This window comes from Xyrauchen texanus, chromosome 43 (genome assembly GCF_025860055.1).
Source record: "Xyrauchen texanus isolate HMW12.3.18 chromosome 43, RBS_HiC_50CHRs, whole genome shotgun sequence".
Classification (NCBI taxonomy): domain Eukaryota; kingdom Metazoa; phylum Chordata; class Actinopteri; order Cypriniformes; family Catostomidae; genus Xyrauchen; species Xyrauchen texanus.
In genome coordinates this window covers 22,353,073-22,366,207 of record NC_068318.1, presented here as the reverse complement: position 1 = coordinate 22,366,207, position 13,135 = coordinate 22,353,073, and the positions used below count along the sequence as shown (strand labels likewise).

The 13,135-nt window shown below is 38.8% G+C and overlaps 1 protein-coding gene across 1 annotated transcript; it reads left to right on the top strand.

Annotated features, from left to right (window-relative positions):
• The first annotated feature begins 4,478 nt into the window (after positions 1 to 4,478).
• On the top strand, positions 4,479 to 6,623 carry LOC127635736 (piggyBac transposable element-derived protein 4-like). The gene is made up of 3 exons (XM_052115969.1): positions 4,479 to 4,645; positions 4,895 to 5,310; positions 5,518 to 6,623. Exons 1-3 carry the CDS (start codon positions 4,479 to 4,481, stop codon positions 6,621 to 6,623), a joined length of 1,689 nt encoding a protein of 562 aa, XP_051971929.1.
• Positions 6,624 to 13,135: the final 6,512 nt, after the last annotated feature.

The following is a 13,135-nucleotide window of genomic DNA, read 5'->3' as shown; positions in this document are numbered from 1 at the left end:
AAACAGTGTAACTTTAGTATGATTATTTATTTTGCTGTCAAGTGTTAATGTGGTTCTTTTTTTATAGTGTTGTGTCTTTTTCAAATATATTACGATGAAATTGCAATTTTAGTTGCTGTGTGTTGAGATATTAGGGTAAATTGTGATCTATGACACTCCCCACTATGAAGCTGTGATTTATTAAAGGCTTTTGAGTTAAATGTACAGCAGTTCTAGTATCTCTGTAGCTTGAATGGTTAACAATAGCCAAAGACACCAGCCTGTGCTCAGCAGGGCGGAAAAGAACGAGACTGTTTCAATTTGTTTCTCAATATATTTCTTTCGGTTTGATTCGTTTCTTGCAACCAGGCCTCTCTAGAAAATATCCCATAATCTTTAAAAATTTGCATTGATTTTGTTCAGCTATGATGAGCCAGCCATGCAGTGTAATCACTAATGAGTGGGTTTTAAAGAGAAGGACAAAATGTATGGTCATCAGTAACATAAAACTATGTTGGGAAAACATTTTCCATGCACTGCAGATTGTATGTTTTTCTTGGCCATGTAGCCTTATATTCTTATGTAATGATTTAAAAAGTCCATGGCTATGCTCTGAATGCAATATTTGCTTACTATGTAATGAATACTGTGCAATATACACTATGCACTCCCTATTATTCTTTAAAAATAGTGGATGAAACATTAGGTATTAAGGTGGGTTGACGTCATGTTGGAATTACTGTAATTATGAGATACTGATTTGAAAAAAAGCTTTTCTGTCTTCGTAGAACTCGTAACTACAAGTTTTAAACTCATGATTCTATAAAATTTGGTGAATTCTATGTCAACTTTTAAGCCAATGTTACCTGGAGCTTTTTGTTTTTTCTTAAACATTTTTCAGGAACATTTAGATGTGAATTAATGATTTAATTTGGTGACATATTTTGCTGTATTGAAAAAAAAAAAAAAAAAATATATATATATATATATATATATATATATATATATATATATATATATATATATATATATATATATATATATATATATATATGTTTTGACTTTAAGAGTGTTGCCATAGAAACAAAACATGTCAGAGGTCAACAGTTCTGAGGAGAATCTCAGAGTTATCATCTCGTCATTACAGTAATTTAGACATGATGTGAATAAACTTTTATTTGGTGATGAACATTTTACAGTAGTATGCTACATTGTTGTAACATGACTTCATAACTTTGGCATGTGTGGTGTCCATTTATTATCAAAAAAAATTTATAAAATCGGTAACACTTTACAGTAAGGTTCCTCATTTGTTAACATTAGTTAACACAAACTAAAATTGAACATTACTTTTACAGCTTTTATTAATCTTATTTAATGGTAATTTCAATATGCATGATTTTTTTTTTGCATATGTTAACAGTTATTGCACTATGAACTAACAATTAACAACTATATTTTTTATTAACTAAAATTAACACAGATTAAATAAACGCTGTAAAGAAAATATAGTTAATTGTTTGTTCATGATACCTAATGTTAAGTAATGTTAACAAATGGAACCTTATTTTAAAGTGTTACCAAACAATCTTTTGCATTTTTTAAATATATTTTTTTATTAAAGTGTCTTAACCTTGATTAAAGAGTAAAAATAAATATATTTTTGAATGTAATTTCTTCTGGTTCATTCTTATATATGAAGGTCAAGTCGAGGACATTGCATTGTGGCAAACATCTGTTTTATACAGTACTTTACATTTTGGGAAATGTAGTTCTAGGCACACAGAAATTTTGCACACTGTGCCCATACAACAGTTACTTTCAACACAGTAACTTACAACAACAACAACAATATTTAGACCAACTACTAGGACAATCATCTGGAAAGGGTAAAGGAATGCTCAATGGCAGTGAAGATCTGCTTGGGTTTTATCCTGTTTCCTTCTCCATACTCCTTAGGCCATACATCCACAGATGTAATTAAACAAATGAACAGTGAAAACAAACAAATTAAAGAATATACTTAAATATGTCCAGGGATGTAACAATATGCAATACAATACATATATTATATACATACACACACACACACACACACACACACACACACACACACACACACACACACACACACACACACAATGGGAGCAGCATGCTATTTCAGATATCTTCCACTTGCTTTTAATGATATTGCCAACAAATCCAACCATAGCCTAAATGGCAAAAACATTTACATGTTGCTCTACTTATCTAATTAAGAGCTGTCTTTATAAGATAACTGGAAGTCTTTGCCTTGCAGTGCGACTTTGGATGAAATGAAAAGTTCTGTGCAATTTCACAGATTTAATCTTGAAATACGTCCTGGTTACTTCTGTAACCTCCGTTCCCTGATGGAGGGCACGAACCGTTGTGTCGATGAAGTGAAACTAGGTGTCACTCTTGGGAGCCAGAGACACCTCTGATCTTTATAAAAGGCCAAGGGGAAGATACCGTGGAGTACACAATACAAGACAACCCAGTCAGTAGTTATAATCGAAATATGTAGTCATTGGCTGTTGTATTCAAAAACTTAAAGATGTAGATCTGTGCAAGTTTTAGTGATTATTTGTGGATGCTATTAATTGTCATATATAAGTAATTTGGGGTTATAATTTAGTTCTGTTTAGTGTTAAATATGCACGTTTAATGACAATGTATTATTTTACGTTACACTTGGGGAGATCAGTGTTGCTTTGAGTTAGGTTTGAAATGTTATGTTATGCCTGATAAATCCAAGCAGAATGTCAAACTACTGTCACTAACCCTAAACCCTTCTATCTGTCCTAACCCTAACCCATAACCCTAGTCCCCAAAATTGGCTGGATGAATTTTAAGACCCTCCCCAAACAGTGTGCCAATGTTCAAAACTTTTATCATTTGTTGTTTGGGCTACTATAGACTCCCATTCAGATGATGACTATTCAGATAACAAACACAATAGGAGTCTAAACCTTCAGTGCTTGGCCCCTTAATACAATACTGTAGGTGCCTGCTGCTAATTATTTGTCCTATTTGCCATGCTGCACATTAGGAAACAATACGCATACACCACATTGGGAAATAACTGGAAATGTATTAAACCAGGCTCCAACTCCCAATACCCACATCAATGAGTTGGAGCATGTAAGCTGACCTCTATTCTATGGTTCTACCTATTTAAGATTTATTTTGTGACTTGTGATATTGAATTTAAGATTAACTTAACAGATGGAAACATAGTTGACATTTGTTTAAATATTTAGAACTCCTTTTGACTCTTGCATTCATAAAACAGTACGTCAGAAGCAAGCTTTTTTGTTTATAATTAAATGTGCAAATGCCTCTTGAAATTACACTTTCACCAAGGAAACCTTTTTTGCTTGCAGGACTGTCCATAAATGATGGTCCTCGTGTTTTACAAAAACATTTATTCTGGCCACAGGATAGAAATTTAACACTTTTAATGAGCAATTACATTCTGTAATTGGTTGTTTTATGGTTCATTCCCAAAAGTACTGGTATTAATTTAAATCAATAGCTCATCTATGGTAGTAACACATTCCTGGCCTTAGAGGTATGCTAATATAAGCCAAACTACACTTAAACTCAGTTTGCAAATTCGTATAGAAAGTCTCCAGTTTCTTTTACCAGTTAAAATCCACGTCAGTAATTTAAAATGACGTCAGTAATAATGTACTTCAAATTTTAAATGTATGTGGAGTTGTTATGAGCTCATATCTGGTACCATTTGAAAGCTTAGAATGTCTACTTTCTTGAGATATGCATCACTTTGGCATTTGTTTTACACTAAGTAACTTATTTACAATAAATTACATAGTTCCACCCATCAAAAGTAGCGTCATAATTATGTGCGTTTTTTGAATACGCATATTTCTCATATCGCTCAAATATGACGCACATGTACAAACCATGTATCAAATGAAAGCTCTCATTGCCTGTAAGTAGTTCCAATAAGTCTTTTTATTGAGGTATAATCACATATCTAATACACTTCGAATGAATCATGAGGTATACAATCAACATTTGTAAACATACAAGTGAAATTATTGAATATTTGCCGTGCTACTCGCACTAGACAGCACAGTTAGCCACAAATGCTACATCATCCTTTACCTTAGGTTATTGTCTGCAAAATGAGCCGTTTTTCAGTGTTTTCTGTGGTTGCGTGCCCAAGTAATCCCTCGATATGTCACGCGAGTGCAGAAACACCACAAAGTAATGTTATATGATATTCAACAATCCAGGAAAATATGTAAACATCCGATCCAGATAAAGCATATATTGCCGTAAAGCTTAGACCCTCCGCTTTCCGGCAATGTCTCTCAAGATCAAATAGACCAATCAGGGGCTGTGATATTGCATCCTGACTGTGAAGAGATCACTAGGTAGGCGACGTGCGCAAAACACAGATGCGTCTCACCAGACACCTGAGCACACGGATTTATTTGTTAGCTCCAGAAATGACATCAGGAAAGGTAAAACAGCCACAGAAGAAGGTTTTTGTTGGCGTGGAGGCTGTTTTAGAAGAGATCGATCGTTTCACTGACACAGATCCAGAAAGCGACGCGAGCTTTGACTCTGTGCGCGAAGCAGCTTTCATTGATGGAATGGATCCTGACGTGGATAAGTAAGTACATACTTCTAAGCTTACCAAATACAAACTGAAATGTTCTGTGATAGTGTTTATAAACTTACAAAAATGTTTTGTGAAGTTATTATTTGTATTATATGTATTATTGTGGTGGTGTGTGCAATACCAATGTGCGTTCTCCAATGCGCAAATGGCTGTGTTAGTGGTCCGTGTTTATCGTAACGAATAAACAATAAACGGACGCGAGTATTCAGATATTTACAAGTTTATTATTTTGTGTTACAGTGTAAGTTCATCTGATGATGAATGGATTCCTCCTAGTCACGCAGAGAGGCCACGTCACTCTTCTTTGTCCTCAAACACACCTGGGCACCCAACCCCCACTCCCACCCCCACCCCCACCCCCAGAGCCAGAGGCCGAGGCAGAGCCAGAGGCCGAGGCCGAGCTAGAGGCAGAGCTGGGACTTCACAATATGTGAGTGCTCAGCCATCTTCAAATGAAGAAAGCTGGCACACTGAAACGGACGCAGACGAGGACCCAGTTTTGTTCCATTTTGCTCCAAAGCGACCACCAGGACCTCAGCTCATCAGGAATGCTATGCATTCACCACTTGAGCTTTTCCAGTTATTTTTTACCACATCTGTTATTGATACAATAATAGGAAACACAAATGCCTATGCTGCAAAGAGGGCTGAGTCGGGTAAGAAATTCACATGGATACCGCTTGTTGTGAAAGACTTTTTGTGCTACATGGGCATTTTGATTTATATGGGACTAATAAATGCAAAGACTTTGGTGGATTACTGGTCAACAAAGGACATTTATAGTTTTCCCTTTCCTCGTTTTGCAATGTCCAGATCCCATTTTCTAAGCATTTCTTGAAACCTTCATCTCTGTGATCTAAAAGAAGATGAAGATAACACAAGAAAAAAGGGAAGCCCTGGCTATGACAGACTGTTCAAAATAAAACCCCTCTATGGCAGCATTGTTTCTGCGTGCAAGACATATTTTCAACCACATAGGCAACTAGCAGTGGATGAACGTATGGTTGCATCAAGGGCAAGAATTGGGCTGAAACAATATATGAAGGACAAGCCCACAAAATGGGGCTACAAATTCTTTGTCCTTGCTGATTCATTGTCTGCATACACCTGGAACTTTTTTGTGTATGAGGGCAAATCCAAAAACACAGGTAAAGGCCTCAGCTATGAATCGGTCATTCAGCTTTTAGATTTTAGTCTGCTTGGACAGGGCTATCACATTTTTATGGACAATTTTTATTCTAGCCCAACTCTATTCCTGGATTTACTGTCCAAACAGACTCTAGCTTGTGGCACCATACGGACTAATAGAATAGGCTTTCCGAAAACCAAAATCAACGACCTCAGCGGGAAGGCCAAAAGAGGAGAAATTCGTTGGATCAGAAATGGAAAGGTCCTGTTTGTGAAATGGATGGACACTAGAGAAGTGACAATGTGTTCAACTATACACAAAGCTTACAGCAATGACAGGGTAAACCGACGTGTGAAGAGTGCTGACGGTGTCTGGAGACACAAGCAGTGCTCGAGTACAATAAATACTGATCTTTCCGATGCACTTATTGGATATTACAATGTTTTGCATAAAACGAAGAAATGGTACAAAACACTTTTTTTCCATTTCATTGACATTGCTGTTGTGAACACCTTTATTCTGCACAGTGAACAGTCCGAAGCTCAGAATAAGACCCCTCTGACCCAGAAAATGTTCAGAGAACAACTTGTTTCTGAGCTTGTCAAGGATTCCACAGTGCCAACAACATCAGCTGCCAGCTCAAGTACATCAACCAAAACATGCCTTCCCGAATATTTTGCAAGTGATGCTACTGCTGCGAGAAGAATCTGCGTGATGTGCAAACTAGAGGACAAGAAAATGAAGACTCCGATCTTCTGCCTGAAGTGCAAAGTTGCACTGTGCATGGTGTCAACCAGGAATTGCTTCAAGCGCTGGCACACTGAGGGACACAGCATGTAGGCCTAAATCTATGTAGTCCAGAAGTTTGGATCTTTTCTTCACTTTTTGTTGAAATTTTTATTTTATTGACAAGAAGTGCATTTTATTTATTTTATTTTTAGGAAAATATTTTCAGTTTATTTATTTTGCAAAATACTTTTTTATACAATTGTGCAATTATATTTTATTTGACAAGAAGGTCATTGTTTTTTTGTTATTTCGTTAGTTTCATTTTTAGATTATCAGGCAAATGTATGCACTTTATTTATTTTTTCAAAACTCTTTTTTTTTATTCAGTTTTTATTTATTTTTTGAATATTGCACTTTATATACCTCTGCACATTTTCTTTTCAAATTATTATTATGCAAAAGATGTTTGATTATTTGCAAATAAAAGGTAAAAACTACTAATGGGTCTCATTGCTTTCTTTGAAACATGATTACAAGTCCTTGATGGTAATGTGCTTTGCAATGTCTTGATTTTGCACTTTTGACAGGTGGGGAACTTGGAGACTTGAATGACAAAAAAAAAGGTATTTTACCACCCTTCGGGTGCTTTAGAATAACTCTTCCTTACAATATGATAGAGACATAATTCTTTTTTCCAGTGTTTGCTGACATATGCTGGAATCAACCAAAACTGTCTGCATGTTGTTTATGCAAAACATGAGCACACAGGGCCTGAGATATACACTTGCAAAAATGAATTTATAACCTAAAAATCAAAAAGCGTCTTTTTTTGTTTTTGTTTATTATAACACAGACAACATATACTATAGTATTTACCACTTTCAACAGTGTTTTATGTAATGACAAAGGGTTTTCTGTAAAATTACACTGGGATTTTGCATTTATAGCACTGTATATGGGTATGGGGAGACTTTAGATTTGGGTAGGCGGAAATTACACCAAAAAAAGGTAATATTCCTCCCTTCAGATACATTTAAATAGATATTAAATAAAACATGATACAGACAAAATTCCTTTTTCAGGTATTTGCTGACATCTAGTGGAAACAGCCAAAACTGTCTGCATGCTGCTAGAGCAAACAGGGCTTGAGTTATACACTTTCAAAAATGAATTTATATAAAAAAAATCAAAAAGCGCCTCTTTTTTTTAGGAGGGTTAGTACTGTTCAGACAACATATATTTAATTTTTTTTTTATTTTTAGCAGTGTTTTATGCAACTTCAAAGGGTTTCCTGTAAAATGACACCAAAACTGTGTATTTAGGCCAAAGTATGTGGGAATGGGAAGCTTTTAAATTTGGGTAGGCCAAATTCCCCAAAAATGGCAAGGATCTTTGAGGTAGAATAACCTTAAAACAAGACTATATAAAGAAGCCCAACTGTTTGCAATTTCCAATAGTATCAGCACTGTTGTGTGAGTCCTGAAAGCAAAAATCAATGCAGGCTAAAACTAAACTTCTCGTTTACTGTCGTAACCCATGATGGAGTGAACAAGACGTTGTGTCGATGGAATTTGCATGCCACTCCCCCGGACATACGGGTATAAAATGAGCTGGAATGCCTTCCACTCATTCAGGTTTTGTGCTGAGGAGCCAAGACAAGGTCCCGGACATTTCAGCGGGTAGTACAGCGTTATGGCAAGAGGGACACAACATCTCATTCCCTCCTTCAGGGAACAGAGGTTACGACAGTAAACAAGATGTTCCCCTTCTGTCACTCACTCGTTTGTCGATGTAGTGACACTAGGGGTCCCTATACAAAACGGCACAACAGCTGAACTGTGTTATGTGAACTGCCAAAGCAGATGCAAGCAGGCTACTGCGTGCATAAAAACAGAAGCACTCAGACTGCACGTAGCCTCCCCAATGCCCCAAAAAACACTGTATAGTTCCCCACATCCCTGGAGGGAGAAAGACATATCTAGTATGGGAGCAGGCTGTGCCAGCCACAGCCTTTTCTCTCTATGTTTTCTCTCCACAGAGTATTTCGTTGTTCGGCTGGGGCCATTTAATGCTCATTATATGCGCTGGGGAAGATATTCTTTTCCTTTCCTACTCTTTCAGGGGTAAAAGACCCCGCAGAGACCACATCCTGCCCAAAGGGGAGGTTAACATGCGGCAGATACGTCACATGGAAGGGGCATGGCAGTAGGTCCTGCCTCGAAGGGGAGGAGCTCTAAAAACACAGCGACGCCCAAGGGGTCTACTGATACGGAGACCGTACCGCGGAAGATACTGAAGACACCTGTGGAGTACCTACCCCATTACAGGGCATGTTAGCACACATACTGGGTCCGACTACGAATTCCTCCGTCAATGTTGCGAACCAGAGGGCAAGGGAGGATGGACATCCAGGGTTCACGGTTCATGAAATCGCATGGGAGAGGGAACGCACGTCTTCGCCTCATGGAGGGGAAAGGCGCTATATGTAAGAGATACACCCGGCCAGCTGTCCCGAATTCCCAAACTGTTTGTACCTGGAGATTGTAAAATCTTGCGAAGGTATTGGGTGTTGCGCAGCCCGCTGCTCTGCAGATGTCTGCTAGAGAATTGCCATTGGCCAGTGCCCATGAGGATGCCACATTCCTTGTAGAGTGTGCTCATATTTCCCAAAGGGGCAGGCACAGCCTGGGCCTGGTATACCAACCGGATGGCATCCATGATCCAGTGGGCAAGCCTCTGTTTGGAGACAGTGATCCCTTTCCGCTGTCCACCAAAGCAGACAAAGAGCTGCTCAGAGTGCCTTAAGCTCTGCTTGTGATCAAGTAGATGTGCAACGCATGCAAAGATACACAGCAACGATAAGTCTGGGTCTGCCTCCTCCCGGGGCAGTGCCTGCAAGCTCACCACCTGATCCCTAAAGGGGGTTGTGGGAACCTTGGGCATATAGCCTGGTTGGGGTCTCAGGAACACATGAGAGTAGCCTGGACTGAACTCCAGGCATATTTTGCTGACAGAAAACGCCTGCAGGTCCCCTAACCTCTTGATGGAAGTGAGCATGGTCAGGAAGGCAGTCTTCAAAGAGAGTCTAGGGGCTCAAATGGAGCTCCCTGTTGGCCCAGAAGGCCCATGGAGAGGTCCCACGAGGGGATACAACATCCTCACGCCTCTCAGGAACATGATAATAATGTTGTGCATCCCGATATACTTACTGCATCGTGGTGTGCATCGTGGTGTGCTGATATGGTGGCTACTGCATCGTGGTGTGCTGATATGGTGGCTACATACACCTTCAAGGTGGGGGAGGACAGTTGCCCCTTCAACATCTCCTGCAGGAAGGAAAGCACTAATCCAAAATATTCACTAATCCATTAATCGGGAAGAACACCACTTAGCGAACAGATGCCACTGTGGAAAGATGTGTGGTATCGCCTCGGCCTGTTTCTTCACCGCCGAGAACTGCTGGGCGAAGTCCTTGACGTGTCACCAAAAAGGCTGACCTGGGAGATGGGCACGTTCCAGAAGCGTGCCTTGTCCTCATCCCTTATTTCGACCAGATTCAGCCATAGGTGGCATTCCTGGACCACAAGAGTGGATATCGTCTGCCCGAGTGCCTGTGCCATGACCTTCATGGGCTAGGGCGAGGTCAGTCATCGAGTGCAGTACCTGTAACACATCAGACTGAGCCGGCACACCCGCAGACGCTAGCTCAATCGAGTTCTCGGCGTCTGACATCACCAAGACCCTCTCCGATGCAGTAATCAGATTCTCAACCATCTCACAAGCTCCGAAAGAGACATTAGGCTGGCACTGAGGTGAGCTGCCTGTCTCATCCCAGAAGTGGACAAGAACAAACAAGCATGCTTGGGAATTAGCAGTCCATGGGGATTACCCGGCAGAACCGAACACTTTTGAGCCAATCACCTCCAGTGTCAACTCGTACCCATAGGTAGAAGGTCCGGCGCAGGGGACGGCTGAATTGGCTTTCCCCCGGAAGAAAGAAAGCCATGACCACAATGTTGCCATGGTCATCTGAGGCAAGTGAGGCAGTGATCGTGGCCGTCAGATGTGGAGAGGTAACAACTGCACCCAGAAACTACACAAAGACGGAAGGTCATCTTTAAAAAGATGCGTCTTTAAAAAGATGTTCAAGTCAATGTGTTTTGCTCTAATAGAGGAAAATATACCCTTTTGCTCAGAATACTTTATACTCTTTAAGTGCTGTCGAAGTGCCCAGGGGCGTACTCTGACTGATCGTGCAGCAGGAGAGAAAGCCACTGGAATGTGCCGTATATCCAACAGCATATGCTTGTTAAGAGGTGAATGGACAGGCAGTGGAATTCAGCTCGCTGAAACACAACCGCTCGGCTCTGAAGAAAAAATCTGAATGAGTGGATGCATTCCAGCTCATTTTATACTCGTATGTCTGGGGGAGTGGAATGCAAATGCAAATTCCACTTGCCAATTCTCATTGGCCTTTTCTCAAAGATCTGAGTTGTTTGGGGCTACCAAGAGCGACCCCTAGTGTCACTACATCGACACAAGATCGAGTGAGTGAAAGAAGTGGAACTACAAATTTATACATCATGCTGTTTTAACATTTGCCTTGATAGAGCATTTACTGTATATTTACTCATTTATTGATATAGTTCAAGGCAAGGCAAGGCAAGTTTATTTATATAGCACATTTCATACACAATGGTAATTCAAAGTGCTTTACATAGAAGAGATTAAAATAAGAATAAAAAAATAAGAATAATTGAAACAGTTTAGAATATAAAATAAAATAAAATACAGTGCAAACAGTAGGACACACAGTGGCACAGTGCTCATTCAGTAAATGCACAGCTAAACAGATGTGTTTTGAGTCTTGATTTGAATGTGACTACTGTAGGAGCACATTTGATCTCTTCTGGAAGCTGGTTCCAGCTGCGGCTGGCATAATAGCTAAAAATGAAAATCTACAGCACATCAAAACATGAATTGAAGTAAAGTTCCTATTGAAAGTCCTTATAAAACACAATTTGAATTTGATCAAGGTTGTAGATAATTTGCAGAGATGTTTTAAAATCATCTTTCTCTAGATTATGTCACTCTTTTCATTGTTTTCTTTAGTGAGTCAAAGGCAATCCTCCCCAGTGGCAAAATGGTGCTGTAACTGCAGAGCAAGTTAGTTATGGTACAATGGATTTTTCACAGTTGGAGTTTGTCTACACAAATCTATTAGTAATGCTGGTTATTATTGGGGTGGGGGGAGTGTGAAGTCTCATGTGTGTGTCCTTCTTACTATTCATGCTGCTTTCAAGGAACACATAGTTATTTGAGCCCCCGTATATCCAAAGTGACATTCAGTGTAATCACACTGCACTTCAAGTTTTGCCTATTGTGTACTTAATTATTAGGTTAGACACCGCTGTTTATATCCGCCCAACCTGAAAGCGCAATGTCACATTTATTCATGCTGGTGTTCCATTGAATGCAAGGTTATTATATTTTTAGGTTTGTTACTTAATTTTTATTTAAAAACAACATTTTTTGAGATGTACTTTTAATTTCAGATTAGTTTTAGTTAGTTTCAGCAAATGTTTTGTTAGTTAATTTGACTGTATTTCCAACATGATCACACAGGAAGTTGACAGAATATTCGAGTACCTGACATAAACCACATTATGCTGAGTTAATGTCTAGTGCCATGTCCCATCATACATCTTTGCATAAATTCAATCATGTTTATCTTGTCCTGTGGTGCTACTGACTTCTATTCCCATATTGAAACCAGGAAGTAATCGTGTTCGCATAATCAGTATAAGCACGATTTGGAGGTTCCCTTTATCCTCTGATAGTTAGGTTTACGGCTGGGGTTTGGAGGTATATACTATAAAATATGGTTTCCTGTGGACTGATTCACATCATTTACAGCTAAAATCAACTCACTTTACAATTTGCTTTTGGCACCTCTCTGTTGGCATTTGATTCAAAAGCACTTCCCGCTTTGGCCACTAGGGACAGTGTTTTGAATTTTGATAAGCACAGACTGTATTTAACTCAAGAAAAGTCAACCTCAACTTCCAAATTTACAGTGAGATCAGTATGGTATTTCATGGGCACATTTTTGTTTCATTATATGTTGAATATATACAAAATGTAGTGTTAGATTTAGAAAGGATAGACAAAGAATCAATCAATGCAAAAATTATTTTCAGTATTGGTTTGTCTTGTTTTAAGGTAAAATATCTAAACATCATTATAACAAAATGCATTTAAATGAGAAGCAAAATTACATAAGATTTGAAAAGAATACTTTACCAAAATTGTTTTAATTATCTTATAATTTACACATATAACTCAAATATATCTCAAACTTGTATTACTTTCTTTCTCATACTCAGCACAAACAAAGATATTTGAAAATATCAAATATATGATGTCAATATATCCATACAATGCTTTTAGAGTGGCAGTGCAACGTTGATCTAAGCATTTGCTTTCAGCCAAATTGCTCAAAGCGTTCATCATCTGTAGCTCTGATTTGGACAGGCGGTTGGTGTGCTCAGGTGTCAATGAGCATGTGTGGCATGTTACCAAGCTCATCTGAAGAGAGTCAGAGCTGATAGTGACCTGGACTG